The following is a 19,130-nucleotide window of genomic DNA, read 5'->3' as shown; positions in this document are numbered from 1 at the left end:
CTACACAGTAAACAATGATGAAAGATGGAATATAATGGTCAAATACATTTAATCAATTATTCAACTAGAGATTGAAACAATTATTGAAAACCCATGCATTTTGCATCCAATAACCCGATTGTTCACCATTTTAAACAATAAATTCTAATAATTATTTTCAAAAATACGTCTTTAACATACCGTCTTTTCTGGCTTTGTGGAAGTACTTTAATTAATCTGTAGTGCCATATAAATAGTGGGCAGATAAAATAAAAAAAAGCTAAAGTTTATGCTGTTATTTTGTTGTCAAACTACCACCTACAACGATTAACAATACTGAAAGCATTAAATTGTGAGATTATAACTTTTCTTTCAAAGGGCCAGCTACATGTCAGTGATGATCATGAAAAAATACTTCAGAGTAATGTTGAAGGACAAAAAAAAGCATTTTGATTGGACAGTTGGTTATAACTGTTTGACACAACATTGAATTGCACCAAAGTTTAACAGCAAGGGCGTGAAAGGACCAGAGACAACATGGACTTATGTATCATAATACATATCACAATTTGTAGAAGATGCACCAACTGAGTAACACAGACTGCAGCCATTGATTCATCTTCTCAGTGACCTTAAACAACAATGGCACATGTGTTCAAACAATAAATATAATCATATCATGTTCCTTCATATCTTATCTCCTACAGTGGGCAACATCAAACCAATGTGGAAACTAACCTGAGATTGAGCCCTGTTGCTTGTTTTAAATTATCTTGACATATTGCACAGTAAATGCATTAGTCATTGCTCTGTCCCAAAATGTATCTGTAATACAATTGACTCATTCATCATTCAGCATTACCATGATCTGGAGTTTTTGGGAAAAAGTATAGTTAACCGAGTTCAGGTCAGCCTACAATTACTTGGTATGACAGGGTGTAGTGTGTCACAGCTGACTGTGTTGTTCTGGCCTTGTGACCTTCAGTGTCTGGACATGGTAAGGTAGTGTAAAAAGGGGCACAGAGAGAAGCTGAAGCCAGAGTGTCTTGGGGAATGTTTGAGGGTGAGCTTCTCTATAACCAGCAGCATTCCCTATAGAAGACAGAATGGATCCTTGTTAACGGCATGAACTGGAACATGGATTGGACACAATTACATTTCTAAAGAATACACTTTATTATTTGATGTGATTGACTTTTTTTCTAAATAAGAGATAGCAACCTCCTGGTTATTATCTATTACCTCAGAAGAGGGCGCAGGATTTGGGAGGTCTGAAGGGGTTGTCGCTGGAAGGAACCCCCATAAGGAGAGGGTCTTTGTGAGCGTTCTGCAGACAGAATGTCTTCAGGTCGGATGCTGCTTGGGATACCTTTGGAAGATAAAAACAGATTAAACATTCCCCTTTGATGTGTTTACTTGGACACCCTTGTCCACAGAGAAGAAAACCTTTTCAAGAGAGGTCAGAACGTAGTCAACCATAATCATGCTAAACTGCGCCACTGTTAATAATATATTATGATTACAATTTCTGCATTTTTATGAATTGTTTTATTCTGACATGGGTGTGTCCTGTTGGTGTGGTGGCTAAAGAACAGGCATCGTGTTTAAAACATACTGTGTAAAGTGGATAATCTTGAAAAATTGCAAACCTCAAACCGATTTTGCCTCAATATACACTAGATTCCTAGATCTGAATGAATGAAATAATCTCATTAAATACTTTTTTCTTTACATAGTTGAATGTGCTGACAACAAAATCACACAAAAATGATCAATTATCAATGGAATCAAAGAAAAAGTATTTAATGTGATTATTTTATTCATTCAGATCTAGGATGTGTTAATTTAGTGTTCCCTTAATTTTTTTGAGGTGTGTATATAACATTCTAACATGTCATTTTTGCCTCCTTTGGTCCCATCAGAAGTGTTTAACAACATGCATAGGGAAATCATTGTGGACCCTGCGAGCTCATACGGATTTAAGTTATTACACTATTCTTCATGACTTACATACATGATCTAATTTGCCCTTTTATTCACAGCGGCCTTGTCTACGACAGAGGCTAATCTAGCAGGGCTAACAATCGGTCCACTGTCACACGCCCACAATCAACAAAGCCCACCACTGTGCAGCACTAGCACGGAAACAACCAGCTGTTTGCTTTCATGACATTACAGAGCCTAGCGAAATAAACTCACATTCTTTAAGATTATTTTTAGAACTAGAATTTGATCAATTCATTATAAAAACGGTCACATTATCTCAAAGGTTAAAATACCATTTTAATTTAGCTTTTTATGACACTATTGTTAAGGTAATATTACTCCTTGTATACTGCAGGCTGTTAGCTTCATAACAAGCAGATATTATTATTTTGGCCTACAGTTCATGACAACTCTTTTTCAAAACACATTTTCCAGACAGGCTATACTTTGCTTATGTGGAGTGAGTCACTCTTGAACTGTCACACCCAAAAGTTTATCAGAAGAAGAGCAGCTGGAATTTTACCTTGATTCGACGAACACTGGCCTCTAGGCGCAGTTGTTTGACGGTCTTCTGAGCGATTACTAAATTGCTACTATTTGCGCTGTTATTCGACATGTCTGCAACTCATCGACCAAGTGAAAGTGGTTTACAACTTCAAAGACAGAAGCGAAAAACTCTAGGGACCAGTTTGCCTCAAGTGCTCCCCCTTTTGGAGATTATCCCTCTCCTGACCAGTTTTCCGTGAAACCTTTCCATCACTGAAACGATCAGTCAAATATTTAAAATAACTAACAAATCAAATGCTGTGCTTAATGCTTATGCTTAAACTACAAAGGAATTATTATGTAGGCTATTTTTCGACCTAACTGAGAAAATGGGTTAGTGAGAGGACATATGTAGGCCTAGCGTATGTAGGCTATATATTTTTCGGATGATCATTCAATTTGTCAGGTTACATGTGTAGACCCGCTATTACGCCTTAATTTCACACACAGAGACCCTTCTTGCTTTTGAATTGATTTGATTTCATACTGTTCATAGTAGGCCTTGGTAGCTTTTTATTAATTCAACAAAAACAGCAGTGCAATTCGGTATGTAAATATTGTCATTTCTTCGTCAGAATGTAGTTGTTGTTCAATCAATGCAAATTAAAATCCTTTTTGTTTTTGTTACATTTTTACTTGCATGAGTATGGCCCACGTCTCAGTAGGTGTATTCGATTTCATGCAGCAGCAGCGGCCCGACAGCCGGCTGCAGGCAACGCCGGCGCTGCATAAGTCCGAATGCACCTAATGTAATTATCACGTGACAGACGCTTCCCACAAAGCGACTTCAACAACAGTTCAAAGTTCAAAAATCTGCTTCCGGTAGCATCGGGGTCAGACAGAGGGGATTGCACGTTACAGGATTTGACTATGCTTATACGAGTAAGAAACAGTATAAACACATTTCAACGATGCTTCAGCGATTTAAATGAAAGGGGCGATGGTTTACGATGCAATGCTCTCATTTGCAAGCGTTGATTTTAACGTCAGTTACGTGTTAATCATGAACGATGATGAGATATGTACTTGTGTAACTCAGTCACACTAGCTACCAAAGCTTGTATCTGCTAACTTGTGTTTGCTGCTTAGCTGATCCACAACAAAAACGTTAAAATGGAGTTAATGTCATCCGTCACTGGTCAGCATATTGTCTGCTTGGGATGTATTATATGTGATATAGCTAACATTATTTGCTTTACTCTGCAACTCCATTTTAAAGAGTAGATTATCTTATTAAATAACTCATAAAGCCTACATGTTGGGACCAGTGAAGAGCATAGTTTAATTATTTGGTATCGACTCTATTAATTAAATAAATAGGTGAATGCTAAAAAGGGTTTGAAATGTATTGTCCTGCAAGTGGATTCCTCCCTCTCTCATTCTCGCCCTTCGTTTCCATCCATCTGTTTGTCAGAGGGTCTTACAGTGTGGGGTGTCGGTGTTAAAGGGCAGGAGATCCATCCATCATAGTCCACCATGGAGGAGCCCCCTCATACCGATGGTAGTGGAACAGACTGTAAGGATGCTGCCTCCCCATAGTTCCATACAAGACACAGCATTGTACTTTTTAAATGCTAGACTCACCCCTTCTGTTCATTTTGCAGGGAAGAGGAGAGCGAGCATACGACATTTACTCCCGTCTCCTTAGGGAGAGAATAATCTGTGTAATGGGTCCGGTAAGTTTTGCTGTGTAACTGTAGAGTATTATTGTGGCATTAACACGATCACCCGTCACATCCCCATGTTGCATGCATGGCCTGAGAGTTTGCCTGTTTAAGGATAGCATGGCTAACCAGACATCACACTCCTCTGATCTGAAATGTTAATTCATGTTATCATATACACTTTAATTTTGGCACAGTTTGTGTGTATTTAATTTTTTATTTATTTATTGTACTGTCTTCTTTTCCTCTCTTCTGTCTCTCTCTTTCACTCTCTCCTCCACCCTCCCACTCCTTCCCTTCTTCAGATTGACGATTCCGTGGCAAGTCTGGTAATTGCTCAGCTCCTTTTTCTGCAGTCAGAGAGCAACAACAAACCTATCCACATGTACATCAACAGCCCCGGTGAGAAAGAGGTGTGGGGATAGAAAGACAGAAAGAAAGACAGGCAGAGGTCTACGAGGCATGACAAATTTTTGGGATGGAAAAACCTGACCGTTCCCATTCATTTTTAATGATCCTCTTACCCATGCTTCCTCTCCCCAAGGTGGTGTGGTGACTTCAGGCTTGGCCATCTATGACACCATGCAGTACATCCTCAACCCCATCTCGACCTGGTGTGTGGGCCAGGCGGCCAGCATGGGCAGCCTTCTTTTGGCTGCAGGCACCGCTGGCATGAGGCACTCCCTGCCCAATGCTCGTATTATGGTGCATCAGCCTTCTGGAGGTGCCAGGGTGAGTGCCAATGGACTTGGGGGAGGGAAAGCTGCAGGGGGTTGAGTGAATGGGGGTTCATTTTGTTTTGCAGGTTAAGGTTGCCAAAAAAACAGAGTGAATGCTAAATCGACATACTTTATTTAGACTTACGATGCTGCATGTGACATGCGGTTTTGGTTTGTGTGTGTTCAGGGTCAGGCCACAGACATCGCCATTCAGGCTGAAGAGATCCTCAAGCTGAAGAAACAGATCAACATTATCTATGCCAAACACACTGGCCAAGATTTGAAATTAATAGGTGAGTTAAGCGTTCTGCATGAATGTTGTCATATTACAAAGCCTACTAAGGCTTACATCAGTACAGAAACTAGAGCCTCTATGTTTTTGATGGTTATCATTGATTCTCTGCATTTGTCAACCTTTGTCCATGAACCGAGGGCCTCCAAGACCTACTGGCACCCATGTTTCCTTGTCCCCACTATTATTCACTATCAAGGTTTTACCTATATGCTGTAGTGATACTAGCCAATCGACAGAGCTATTAATTTGGTTAATGCATGTCTGCTTGATTAGAAATTGAATCTGGAGATTTGTATGAACTCGTTTTAAATGATTGTGTTGCATATTGCCATCTCCTCTTGTATACTTTATTGTTTGTTAAGGGGGGGGAAAAACATGTCACATACTGCAGCCATTCGGATCATGACTGCTATCCCAAAATCTTGCCTTCCTTTCTGTCTTTGACTCCCAGAGGGTGTTATGGAGAGAGACCGCTACATGAGCCCGATGGAAGCCCAGGACTTTGGTATCATAGACCGGGTTCTGGTACACCCCCCCCAGGCAGGGCAGGATGAGCCTGAACTGGTTCAGAAGGAGCTCTCCACTGCTGCCAGTCCTTCCCCTGCAACTGAACCCCCCACTCCTGAGCAGGCACCTTCTGGGACCAACCCCCCCTCCTCCTACAAACCTGAACCCTGAACTGAGACAACTCCAGTCAGACAGGAGTCGCTGGGTGCATGTTGATAGTCAAAACTGGCTTCTTCTTGTCCATAGGAGAAAGTGTCTGCATTAACTTCAAACTTTAAGAACAAGTGAAGACACAGTTTGGGGTGACATTATGTAGGCATGAAGCAACAAATGTTGGGAAATTTAAAATAGCAGAGATGCAGATTGCTTTGCAAAGTCTTGCCCTACTTAACATAACCCTGATAGATGCACAATGAGGAAGCTACTAGATTATCGAGATGCACCATTTGTGTTCTGTTCTATATATCTGTCCTGGAAAGGCCTTGTAATGGGAGGCAGCAACAGCAACATTTGAATATCAACATTTTTAAGAATTTGATATTTTGATGTGAACTGGTCATCTGTATTAAGAGATATATATACTAGACTTTTACACTAGACTATAAAATAACTATATACAATACATAAAATATCACAGTCATCAGTTGTGTGTACCATTTCAAATTGGAATAAATCTGTTTTTGAGGCCCAACCTGACCATGATTATGGCGCTGACCTGTGGTTACTTGTAGAAACCAACATGACAACCTATTGTAATTTAGGTTTTTATGTATCACAAATGGAACACCAGATTGTCTATATCTGATATGGTACAATTTATGTTGAAATATTCAAGATCTAGTTTGTGTGCCTTTCTTTTTTTTAAGAATCTAGATCTGATTTAGGAGCGATGGGTTATATTAAAGCCTATCTTATAAAAATTCACAATTAGCCTTACTGTGACTTTATAGTGAATTAATGATAATGGATATTAACTACTGTGCATCTTCATTAGTATTTTGAGCTCAAACCCAACATGACATGCAATTTGTATGGTTGACATCTTGATTAAACCAGATGGTATTACTTTGTTTTAGCCCAGAAACACCAACACCAGACTAATCCTGACTGCAGCATTTGCATTGCAATTGTGACATTTTTTGTCTTAAGAAATTTTAATTTGATAATGGGGTATTTATCAATGACTAAATGTTTAGAACTACAAACAAAGTGTGAATTGTGATTTTATTGATCACATTATTTTTTTAGTTTTTTCTTTTACATTTATTTACACAGACATCTAATGTACACTTGGTAAAAACAGAAGACCCATCTGTCTCCATACTGGACAATTATATAGAAAAACCTGCAATAAATTGTGTGAAACCCAAAGTAATAAGGGAACCAAAACCCCCTTATCCACCAACAGGACAAACCACCTACATTTCACAACAGGGCTTTTGTGCATATCTGTCAATGTATCCCTGAGTCAAAAGTCCAAGGGTTTGAGACAGTTCATCTAAAGTTTATTTCTGTTGCACACTACAATATTCGACAACAGCTTTCCCCACAGATGTACATGTATGGGTCAAACTTTAGAGCTTGGCATTTCAAGTGAATAAATAGAAGAGGTGGCTTAACATCCATTTTAGGTACAGGGAAGAAAATCCAGGATTGCATAAGCAGGTCAAACCAGATCGACAAGTGCTACTTCTTCACGCTTCAGGTGTCATTGAATGAAGAGTTACATTAGGAACAACTGCCAAACCAGTCCCACCAGAACAGGAACCAACAAAGTGGCTTGACTTTAAAAAAAACAAAAAACAAAACAGGTTAATCAGAACTTGACCTGACTTGGGTCTTCATACGAGGTATATAAACATTCGATGAGAAATCACATTTTACACTTGACCCAAATATTTCTTTTGAAATGCAACAGTCAATGAGTCACAGACTGAAGAGGTGTAACATCAGCCGCATGTGTTGGTTCCACTGACACAGTTTCACATGAGAGAGCAGCTTGTCCAGCTGGTCTTGGCGGTGGTGGCCCAGCGGAGCCAGCTCAGGCTGCGCTCCTGGTAGGGCGGGTAGCGAAGCCCATTGATCTTCTCCAGGCCCCAGCTTCGCATCATGCAGCCCCGCCGGTGGCTGAACGTCTCAAAGCTCCAGCGCCCGTGGTAACTGCCGCAGCCACTCGCTCCTTGGAAAGGGACGAGAGAGGATGGTGGGGAAAAGACAGAGAGAGGGGAAATACATTGGACAAGTGTGGGGATAGGGGAGTAGCTTAGCTTATTCATGCTCAGCTACAAACACACACACTTACCAACTCCCCCAAAGGGCAGTCCTGGTAGGGTCATGTGGACTATACCATCATTTGAGCAGAAGCCTCCACTACTGGTGTTCTCCAAAACGTTTTTCACCACCTGAAAATCAAAAATGCAATTTCCATGATTAAGAAAATGGCAACAGGCCAAAGGCCACAGTGATGACATGTAAATACACGCAAATCCTTCAAAAAGTGTTTCCATTTCCTTATTACAGCAAACAGCTCTGTCTTACGGAGCTCTCGTCAGAAAAGACGTAAAGGGCCAATGGCTTCTCCCTGCGGTTGATGAAGTCTATCCCCTCCTGCAGAGACTCAATGGTGATGATAGGGAGGATGGGCCCAAAGATCTCCTCCTGCATCAGGACATCACTCTCCTGAACATCCACCAGCACTGTGGGAGCTGCAAAAGGAGGTGGAGGTTGTCGAGTCAAACTTTAGTTCCAAAAGAAGACTTCAAAACAGACTTTTCAACTATACTGCTTTTAACATGTCATTAAAGGGCAAGTTCAATTGAAAATGATCAACGAGCAAAACTGTCAATCCAAAAGATATTTAAATTAGAAACATAGCACCAATACTCAATCAATTTCGTACCTCAACAAAATTATCAGTTTACCCTGAAAAGCAGCAGGTGGCAGTATGCACTCACAATGCCACTTCACACTTGGGACCTAATCTATGCGTTTCTTCCTCTCCTGTCCCCTCCCCTCCATACCCAACTCACCAATGTACCGGTCTCCCTCATCGCTCTCTCCTCCAATCACCACCCTGCCCTTGCTCTTGCCCAGCGACTCCATCAGGTGAGTCCAGTGGCGTGGCGTCACAATGCGCCCCATGTCCGGACTAGTCCGTATGTCCTCCCCGTAGAACGACTTCAAAGTGTCGCGGAGGGCGGGCAGTAGGGCGTCACGCATGGCCGTCGAGCAAAGCACGTAGTCGGGTGCCACGCAGCTCTGGCCGGCGTTAAAAAACTTTGCCCAGGCCAGGCGGCGTGCAGCAGATGGGATGTCCAAGTCCCCATGGATGAGGCAGGGGCTCTTACCACCCAGCTCAAGGGTGACGGGAGTGAGGTGCACCGAGGCTGCCTGCAGGATAATGCGTGCCACTACCTGGGAACCTTAGGTAGCAGGAAGGTCAGGGGGGTTAGAGACGGAGGTGAAATTGACAAGAGTAACAGTGGAGTTCATGTAGCTGAGCAGGTTGTCACAAAGAGACACAAACCTTCCACATTCAAAACATTAGTAGGAAAAAATCTCCTTGTATTACATTATTAAAAGTGTTCTCTGGTTGGCTTTACCCGTGTAGAAAATATGATCAAATTTCTTCTCAAGTAGTTCCTTGGTTTCATCTGCTCCACCACACACCACTGCGTAACAATCCTGTAGAGTTCAGATTCTCTGTTAATGCAACTCACGTGTCAGTGACTCAACAGAACACAAACCCTGACACTACAGGTCCTATGTGCTGATGGAGATACAAGTCTCATAACCCCTTTGAAAACTTCAGCACATATGCTTCACTTGATGAATCCCAAACTTCCACTTGATATAATCATATCAAATGTACTTGATATAAATCACAAACAAAGTTAACGACCGCTTGAAGAATGAGGAAATTGTCGCTGCCTGGTAGTGTGACACAGCGTAGCAGCAGTTGTGTCATCTTACAATCTTGTCTTTACCTGAGACAAATATTTGGGGATGAGTTCTGCCAGGAGTTTCTCTGTAGCCTGGCTGATCTCCGACGGCTTCAGCACAACACAGTTCCCTGGTCGATGATGTAATCACAGCATTACATACAAATAAATGGAATCAGAGCTCACCTATATTACACTGGAGGTACTAGTGCAGCCTCTGAAGATGAGTATAGAGTTTACCTGCTGCAATTGCCCCTATGAGGGGTAGGATAATGAGCTGTAGGGGGTAGTTCCATGCTCCTATGATTAAAACCACTCCTAAGGGTTCTCTACGGATAAAACAGTCATCCAGCCTTGTGGCCTTGAAATGGGTTGATGGTTAGAGAAAGAGAAAAACAGACGCATCAAAAACTGTGGTTTCACACTTTTTGCCAGGCATTAGTTAACCTTAAAGAACGTTTGTATTTGTGTGTTTGTAGTGAATGACCAACATGAAATTCCGTGAAACGTTCATGAACTTTGAGCAAACTACAGACAAGGCCTTACCATATTCTTGCCCACATATTCATGCTGCATCCAGGACTTCAGGTGGTTCAATGCATAGTAAATGTCATTCAAAACCATGTGTACCTCTGATAGGATGGCCTCAAACTTGGGCTGGGGGGGATTATATGTGCATCATTAGTTTAAGGTCTAAGGCTGCCATTAACAGGCCACCATTTGCAGTACATACACACTAATGTGCAAGTAGACATGTTTCTCTTCATTTTCCTAATGAAAGACAATAATAGATTAACATTTACATTGCATACAATACTCCCACTTATTTTTTTTTTGTCAATATGAGTAGTCTCACCTTATTCAAGTCGTTGTGGAGTGCATCTACAATCAGTTGTTCGTTCTCTGTTACTAGTGAGAGAAGGTTATTAAGCTGGGTTCTACGGAACTGTTCTGTAACAGTCACACCAGAGCGGAAGGTAGCTCGCAGCCTATCCATAATTCTACTCTGGTTGTCCATCTCTGCAAGTCTGTGGAAAATGAGCAAACAAATGACACAGACATGTATGGGGGAAGGGTAGTTAACAGAAGCAGATAAAAACTCCATAGACAGCACAGCAAGTTTAACGTAGATCAGGATTTCTCAAAATGTTTTCGATGTTTTCTTACTACAAACGCACCTGAGTCAAATGAATGGGTTGTCATCAAGCTGTGCAGAAGCCTGATAACAACCCATTCATTTGAACCAGGTGTGTTGAAAGAGTGGCATCTAAAATAGTGGGTCCTCATGACCAAGGCTGAGAAACACTGACCTAGAAATCACTGATCGAAGTGCCATTCATAAAATGCCATTTGACTTATGAAAATTGTATGTTGCGCCCAAGTGACCCATGCAAAAGTACCAGGGTCTAAAACAATTAAACAATTCATACCGATTATGAAGAAAAAGGCCTGTAGCCCCCCCCCCCCCCCCCAATAAATAAATAAATTTAAAAAACGATTCCAAAATTGACAACGACGTCGTGAAATCATTCATTCGTAGCCTACTAGCGTATGCAAATGACAGAGCCACCAAACCGCCGAGTGATCACGGTTGATTGCTTGCAGCTGTATCTGTTGAGCTAGTTTGCAACTCGATCGGTCCAACGATTTGTCCCTCCCAATGGAGAAGTGAAATCTGTGGCGTTGCCATGTCATTTGACTTTTGACGTGACTTCAATAAGAAAGCTACTTTCATAACAATTAGTCTACCGTAGGGTCGGCCTATGCGTATAGAAATGATGTTACAGTTTACTATGAGGAACAAATTGACACACACTAAATTAAACCCACCATCATGTTCCCATGCTCCCTCTTATGCAATCTTATACAATTACTTTATTTGATCGGTTGTAGTTCCCCTTCTTGCTTAAAAGTTTACATCAACAACATTAAACTCACGTGCTTCTGCAAGGTATCTTACTTCGACGCTTTTCCTTTATTTTTCAACAAACCAGGTCGTGTCCGAGTTTGGGAAGAAAATGGAGTAGATTACCGGGTGATTTTCTTGTCTTAAAAAAAAAAATCATGACTAGTCATGCTAGTTGGGTGTGGAAAGGAAACAGCAGTACATTTTTGGTTGAACTAGAAAGACGAGCCTTTAACCTATCCCAGGAAGACCATAAGTAGGCCTAAAGGTGAATGCTACTTAATTGTCTATTAAGCATGTTGTTGTCATATTATGTGCTAATAGTGTGCATAGTACTTATTGTTAGACCAATTAATTCAGGGCATATAATCTTTAATGTACAAATACAAAGTTGCCTACAAACAAACAGAGCCTCAGCTGCAGGTGGCTGCTCTTTCTTTCCACCTCACACACAACACACATAGGAAATTCCCCATGGTGATACAGTGCTATGCATGATGAACTCCAGCTTGTGAGTCGTTTCAAAATATAATTTCAGTATGACAAAGACAGCTCCTGTTCATTTTCATAATCTAAATTCTACCATATTTCGTTTACTAGAAACTAGGCTACTTTGCATTTGCAAGCATTTGCATTGTAAGCTAGTTACCACCACGTTTCAAACAAGCAAAAAAAGTACCTAATGTGTTCTTAATAGTTACTGCTACTCAAAACCGTTTATTATTGTCATTGATTGATATAACATTAACGCTTATCATGGAAGTAGTGTGGATCCTCATCAATTCCCCCTGTAGCTATTTAATTCTGATGTATTTCGTTTAAATGTTTAGCGTTGTTCATTTCAACAATATTCCATTTCTATTTCTAGCATTTACGTGAGTAAAATGGAGGAAAATTGGGCCATATGGAATAATATACTCAAATTCCCTTTATTGATGTAATTTACATGAATGATTATTAGAAAAATATGAATGAATTCTAGAACTATTAATTCTAACATCATTAGAACAGCAAAACGCAATATCATTTAGGTCCAAGACAGAACAGACACCATAAACGTGTAAAAAGTTTAAACCATTCCTAAAGATTTTATTATTATTTATAAAATAGGTTATTATTTTAACCTATATTTAGTCAACCCCATGGTCCTTGAAAGGCTCAATAAATATAGAAGACACTGTTGCTTTTGAACACAGGCCTAATTATGTGTTATTTTCCACTGCAATGCTCAAATGTATTGTTAGTTAATTATTTCATATCCTATGTTGAAATATAAGCAGTAGAAGAGACCAAAGTTCTCATAGAGGCCGTCTCACAAACATTTTAGTTTCATTATAGTTTCAAACATTTTCTTCTGTTGTCTGTATGCCTACAATGACAGTTTTCATTGACTCACGCCATGGGAAGCTGACACTGCACTTTTTCTTAAAGGATGTTCCCCTATTTCCATCCAATTCTAAACAAGTCTTCTACGTGAGCTGTTAAGATAGTACAACCCAATCCACATTGTCATGCAAATCATACACACTCAGCATGGGTACTTCTGGGGACTCTCTCAGGCAAACTACACCTCTCTGTCAAACTGCACCTCTCTGTCAAACTACACCTCTCTGTCAAACTACACCTCCTCCTGGTCCTGCTGGGACTTTGTCATCCATTCTCACAAAGTTGAACCATTTAGGATATGAACAAAACACCTGTTCTCAACGTTCTCCTTTAAGTGCAAATGGCCACTAGTATCATACCAGTCAGTTCAGTCCTGCAAAAACCTGCTGTGTACTGTGCACGACAGACACATTGATGTGATGGAGTGGAGCAGCTGAACAAACCCACTCATAGAAACTAAACCCTCAGGGAAGACAAAGGTCTTTGAACTTCATTGCTGTTGACTGCTTGTCTGACTTCAGCTGATGACTTGCCATTTTTTGTGACATGTTTCTACATTACATGAAGTCGATGGATCATTGAGTGAATGGTTAGATGGATGGATTAATTGTTCAGTTACTTTATTGACTGATTCTTACTCTAATGAGTCAAGACCACCCCTCCATCTTCATGATATTTTGATGCAATCAAATCATTTACCTTTATATGTATAGACAAAATGAATAGACAAAATGACCCATTCTCATGAAGTCCCTGTATTATCAGATTAAACTGTTTACCTAAATGTTTGTACATTATAGGTAATTGATTAATCTTTGAATGGATCGATATATGGATGAATTGATCAGTTACTGTATTGATTGATTCTTGACCCATGAATCAAGACAGTCCCTCCTCCTTCATGATATTTTGATGCAAATCCAGCTCTGAGTGTCTACTTAAGTTCTGCTGTCTTGCTGCCTTGTTGTCTCATGTTGAGCAGCTGAGCTGACATCTCCTCCCTCAGTATGACAGACAAACTCTCCTTCCTGCTGCTGTCTCTCTGTCTGCCCTGTGAGTGCTGATGGACTCTACTGCTTCATCAACTGACATACTAATATTCCACCTGAAGGCCTTCATAGTATCCCCTATGGTCTCTTAATTGATCAATATTGTTGTTTTGCTCTCTTCCCAAGGTCTGAGTGGCCAGACTCTGGAGTCCACTCCCTCCAGTCCAGTACTGAAACAGCCAGGAGAAACTCTCAGTCTGTCCTGTAAGGGAGCTGGGTTTGATTTTGGACGATATGGTATGCACTGGATAAGACAACCAACAGGAAAAGCATTGGACTGGATGGGAGCTATCTGGTATGATGCTAGCAAAACCATCTATGCAAAAAGTGTTGAAGGAAGGATAGAAATCACCAGAGATAATTCTAACAGCATGGTGTATCTGAAGCTGTCTGGCCTACGAGCTGAGGACTCTGCTGTGTACTACTGTGCTAGAGACTCACAGTGATGTGAGAGAGTGGAGGAGCTGCACATAAACACTCAGGGATTCTAACAGTAGAACCTTCAGAGGGCAGCATAGTATCAGTCAAGTACTAAAACACAAACACACACGTTTGTTCCTGCATCTACGGAACACATTCCCCAGAGGTTTAAAACAACTGTCATTCCTTAACAAAAGATACATGCAGTATGTAGGTTCACATTTCCTCAAACTAGTGGAGAGCAGCCTTTCTTTTACACAGACAATCATTCACCTTCATTGGAGATTTTCTTTCGTTGCTCTTTCACCAATGTATAGAGAAATTGACCCATTCTCATGAAGTCCCTGTATTATCAGATTAAACAGTTTCCTTAAATGTGTGTATATTATAGGTAATTGATTGATCATTGTGTTAGGATAATTTTTTTATCCAGTAATGCACAGAGTCGTCGGATTTAAAGAAAGTAGAATAGTTTAATGCTTGCCAGCAAGGAGACAAAGTCTGATCGCAATACAAAGTTTGTCTGGTTCAAAAGTTATCACGTAAGATCATTTAAACATATTGGTGAGAAGTCCCCTCCCCGATCAGCTGTCAATTTGATCGATCCCAGAGGTAGAATGCGCGTGCATTCAACCAACACAGATAAGGTTTAACACATTTATAGCACCTCTAGTAAGATAATGGTTGACCTAGGTCAGCCTAGTGTCATCTGCATCATGTGAGGAGGGGGTTCTCTGCTGGCAAGGAATACTAGCACCAGTATTTTCAGAATATAATGTTTCATCCTAAATTTCTCCGACACATTGAATGGATGTATAGATGGATGAACTGATCAGTTACTTTATTGATTGATTCTTGACCCATGAATCAAGACAGTCCCTCCTTCTTCATGATATTTTGATGCAAATCCAGCTCTGAGTGTCTACTTAAGTTCTGCTGTCTTGCTGCTTTGTTGTCTCATGTTGAACAGCTGAGCTGACATCTCCTCCCTCAGTATGACAGACAAACTCTCTTTCCTGCTGCTGTCTCTCTGTCTACCCTGTGAGTGCTGACGGACTCTACTGCTCCATCAACGGACATACTAATATTCCACCTGAAGGCCTTCATAGTATCCCCTATGGTCTCTTACTTGATCAATATTGTTGATTTGCTCTCTTCCCCAGGTCTGAGTGGCCAGACTCTGGAGTCCACTCCCTCCAGTCCAGTACTGAAACAGCCAGGAGCAACTCTTAGTCTGTCCTCTAAGGGAGCTGGGTTTACTTTCAGTAGCTATGGCATGCACTGGATAAGACAACCAACAGGAAAAGCATTGGACTGGATGGGAGCTATCTGGTATGATGCTAGTGGAACTCCTTATGCAAAAAGTGTCAAAGAAAGGATAGAAATCACCAGAGATAATTCTAACAGCATTGTGTATCTGAAGCTGTCTGGCCTACAAGCTGAGGACTCTGCTGTGTACTACTTTGCTAGACACTCACAGTGATGTGAGAGAGTGGAGGAGCTGCACAAAAAACTCAGGGATTCTAACAGAAGAACCTTCAGAGGGCAGCATAGTATCAGTCAAGTACTAAAACACAAACACGCACATTTGTCCCTGCGTCTATGGAACACATTCCCCAGAGGTTCAAAACAACTTTCATTCCTTAACAAAAGATACATACAGTATGTAGGTTCACATTTCCTCAAACTAGTGGAGAGCAGCCTTTCTTTTACACAGACAATCATTCACCTTCATTGGAGATTTACTTTCGTTGCTCTTTCACCAATGTATAGAGAAATTTACCCATTCTCATGAAGTCCCTGTATTATCAGATTAAACTGTTTCCTTAAATGTTTGTATATTATAGGTAATTGATTGATCATTGTGTTAGGATAATTTCTTAATCCAGTAATGCACAGAGTCGTTGGATTCAAAGTAAGTAGAATAGTTTAATGCTTGCCAGCAAGGAGACAAAGTCTGATCGCAATACAAAGTTTGTCTGGTTCAAAAGTTATCACGTAAGATCATTTAAACATATTGGTGAGAAGTCCCCTCCCCCATCAGCTGTCAATTTGATCGATCCCAGAGGTAGAATGCGCGTGCATTCAACCAACACAGATAAGGTTTAACACATTTATAGCACCTCTAGTTAGATAATGGTTGACCTAGGTCAGCCTAGTGTCATCTGCGTCATGTGAGGAGGGGGTTCTCTGCTGGCAAGGAATACTAGCACCAGTATTTTCAGAATATAATGTTTCATCCTAAATTTCTCCGACACATTGAATGGATGTATAGATGGATGAACTGATCAGTTACTTTATTGATTGATTCTTGACCCATGAATCACGACAGTCCCTCCTTCTTCATGATATTTTGATGCAAATCCAGCTCTGAGCGTCTACTTAAGTTCTGCTGTCTTGCTGCTTTGTTGTCTCATGTTGAACAGCTGAGCTGACATCTCCTCCCTCAGTATGACAGACAAACTCTCTTTCCTGCTGCTGTCTATCTGTCTGCCCTGTGAGTGCTGATGGACTCTACTGCTTCATCAACTGACATACTAATATTCCACCTGAAGAACTTCATTGTATGCCCTTTTGTCGCTTACTTTAGCAATATTGTTGTTTTGCTCTCTTCCCCAGGTCTGAGTGGCCAGACTCTGGAGTCCACTCCCTCCAGTCCAGTACTGAAACAGCCAGGAGAAACTCTCAGTCTGTCCTGTAAGGGAGCTGGGTTTACTTTCAGTAGCTATAACATGCACTGGATAAGACAACCAACAGGAAAAGCATTGGACTGGGTGGGATATATCTGGAATGATGCTACAAGAACCTTCAATGCAAAAAGTGTTGAAGGAAGAGTAGAAATCACCAGAGATAATTCTAACAGCATGGTGTATCTGAAGCTGTCTGGCCTACAAGCTGAGGACTCTGCTGTGTACTACTGTGCTAGAGACTCACAGTGATGTAAGAGAGTGGAGGAGCTGCACAAAAACTCTGAGAATCCATTAAGGGGAAGTCGCTACACACACACACACACACACACACACACACACACACACCCCACACACATAAACACACACACACACTTGCTGCAACTACCCACATTCCCAAGCGCTATCCATGGAAAACGTGTTGAAACAAGCACGTAAATCAACAGAGATAACTCTAACAGTATGAGGCATCTGAAGTCAAGGGCATATCTGTTTTTAAATGTGGGTGGGACAGCTTTTTTAATAACTGGGAATGCACCTTAAATATGAGTTTCCCATATACCGTAAAAAGTTGTGGGTATTGATTTGCCGTTGGGCATGTACCACCAACAATGAAACCTACAACCTTGTCTGAAGTTGTCTAGCCTACTGAACTTTCAGAGTGTAGTTTATGGTATCAGAAAAACTAACACACACGTTTCACTCAAACGAATTTCAGAGCCTTAGACCTTAAACTTGTCTCCTATTTCAAATGTATATTGATTTCTGAAAAACATGACCTTTAGTTTTTGAAATCGAATTATTCAGAATCAACAGTGATAAAACACAACCCGGTTTACACCAAAATAAATTGCTGATACTACAAATATAACAAACCAGTTTTATTTTACTTCACGTAGATATTACATAAGAGAAAGGCAATGCCGAATTGCCTAATGATTTTAGAAACCACTTCTACAAAATCATGTGGTCATAAATCCATTGACAGTAACATAACTACAAGACAAACTATGCAATCTGTCACTGTGGGAGTCGATATTTGATTATGTGCGTCTCTGTAAGTCATGCTGGACAGATTACTGTACAGGAAACAACAGAATTACTTGCGGTTTTATACTTTTACACAATAAATCTTTTTGTTGTTGTGTTTCTTTGGATCATATTCTATTTCAAGCAAAATGTATAAACACACAATCATCATATTATCTTGATTTGAAATCAGCCTCTTTCCAGACAGTGGCATCAAGTAGTATAGGTGCAGTAAGGTAGACGATGAGAGAAGTCAGCAGACATGTGATGAGGATGGCAGCTACGTTGGTCCTGCAAGCGTGGCGGCTGCACGCTAGTGCACCCTCGACGTCTCTCTTCCCCATCTTCTTCCTCGCCTGAGACAGAAGTTAGGATGTACTGTAAATAAATCTGATCCCACTAGCAGAGGACCACCAGTGATATCCAGCTATTTTTATTTTCAATCGTATGACGGGGAGTTTAGAGACTTTGGTACCATAGACACATTCTAAAGATGAATATAAGCTCAACCTCTTTTTTAAGCAAGCTGTCTTACCTTCAATGAACAGAGTAAAGCCAGGAGTCCAAGGCAGAGACAGTTGCAAAAAATGATATTGAATATGGAGCAACGGAGGTGGTCCTTGAAATGGAATCCCTGGTTCTGGACCCTCTCTTCCTTGGATGGAATATTACACTCTATCTCCACAACAGCTTCCTCATAATCTATTTCTATTTCACACATTTCAATTTTTTTGCCCGCTCTTCATTCGGAACCAATGCGAACAAATACAAACACAAATAGAAATACAAAGTAAGATAATGCACCTGTCAGGTTCAAAGTAAGCCTGTGTTACCCGCTTTCAATACTTTGATGTTTGGTGCTGCACTGTACACAGTACATGTAGGCACTGTTAACATTCAGAGTACACTCTTGTTTTTCTTAAATCTCTCTGCCCTATTTTTTCAACGTGGTGAAGTGTTCCATTTAGTTGTGGGCAGTGATCTAACCCTGACCTTAATACTGGAAATAAATTATG

The 19,130-nt window shown here is 40.7% G+C and overlaps 3 protein-coding genes and 3 gene segments (V, D, J or C); 4 read left to right on the top strand and 2 right to left on the bottom strand.

Moving 5' to 3' along the window:
- Positions 1-32: 32 nt before the first annotated feature.
- si:dkey-204f11.64 (uncharacterized protein LOC100537752 homolog) lies at positions 33-2,581 on the bottom strand. Its single transcript, XM_047039045.1, has 3 exons — positions 2,489-2,581; positions 1,222-1,348; positions 33-1,071 (listed from the first exon to the last, which is right to left on the bottom strand). The coding sequence occupies exons 1-2, from the start codon at positions 2,579-2,581 to the stop codon at positions 1,223-1,225; spliced, it is 219 nt and encodes a 72-aa protein (XP_046895001.1). The 3' UTR covers positions 33-1,071; position 1,222.
- Positions 2,582-3,290: 709 nt separating this feature from the next.
- LOC124480018 (caseinolytic mitochondrial matrix peptidase proteolytic subunit) lies at positions 3,291-6,387 on the top strand. The gene is made up of 7 exons (XM_047039042.1): positions 3,291-3,393; positions 3,926-4,027; positions 4,116-4,187; positions 4,481-4,577; positions 4,720-4,907; positions 5,082-5,187; positions 5,641-6,387. Exons 1-7 carry the CDS (start codon positions 3,382-3,384, stop codon positions 5,865-5,867), a joined length of 804 nt encoding a protein of 267 aa, XP_046894998.1. The 5' UTR covers positions 3,291-3,381; the 3' UTR covers positions 5,868-6,387.
- Positions 6,388-6,903: 516 nt separating this feature from the next.
- Positions 6,904-11,723, bottom strand: aldh3b1 (aldehyde dehydrogenase 3 family, member B1). 4 transcript variants are annotated; one of them, XM_047039040.1, is made up of 10 exons: positions 11,598-11,723; positions 10,494-10,665; positions 10,184-10,294; positions 9,878-9,998; positions 9,683-9,768; positions 9,299-9,380; positions 8,726-9,118; positions 8,235-8,401; positions 7,999-8,098; positions 6,904-7,875 (listed from the first exon to the last, which is right to left on the bottom strand). In XM_047039040.1, the coding sequence occupies exons 2-10, from the start codon at positions 10,653-10,655 to the stop codon at positions 7,679-7,681; spliced, it is 1,419 nt and encodes a 472-aa protein (XP_046894996.1). In that variant the 5' UTR covers positions 10,656-10,665; positions 11,598-11,723; the 3' UTR covers positions 6,904-7,678. The 4 variants fall into 4 exon arrangements, with proteins under 4 accessions (XP_046894996.1, XP_046894995.1, XP_046894993.1 ...); XM_047039039.1 differs by having other exon boundaries at positions 11,576-11,722; XM_047039037.1 differs by lacking the exon at positions 11,598-11,723 and adding an exon at positions 11,068-11,554.
- A 2,178-nt stretch (positions 11,724-13,901) lies between these two features.
- On the top strand, positions 13,902-14,424 carry LOC124480019. The segment is given in 2 exon segments: positions 13,902-13,982; positions 14,105-14,424. Coding segments are annotated over 2 exon segments (366 nt in total).
- Positions 14,425-15,393: 969 nt separating this feature from the next.
- On the top strand, positions 15,394-15,881 carry LOC124480026. The segment is given in 2 exon segments: positions 15,394-15,439; positions 15,562-15,881. Coding segments are annotated over 2 exon segments (366 nt in total).
- A 937-nt stretch (positions 15,882-16,818) lies between these two features.
- LOC124480020 lies at positions 16,819-17,406 on the top strand. The segment is given in 2 exon segments: positions 16,819-16,895; positions 17,018-17,406. Coding segments are annotated over 2 exon segments (366 nt in total).
- Positions 17,407-19,130: the final 1,724 nt, after the last annotated feature.

This window comes from Hypomesus transpacificus, chromosome 17 (genome assembly GCF_021917145.1).
Source record: "Hypomesus transpacificus isolate Combined female chromosome 17, fHypTra1, whole genome shotgun sequence".
Lineage (NCBI taxonomy): Eukaryota > Metazoa > Chordata > Actinopteri > Osmeriformes > Osmeridae > Hypomesus > Hypomesus transpacificus.
The sequence above is the reverse complement of the archived record's forward strand: the minus strand, read 5'-3'. Positions and strand labels throughout refer to the sequence as shown.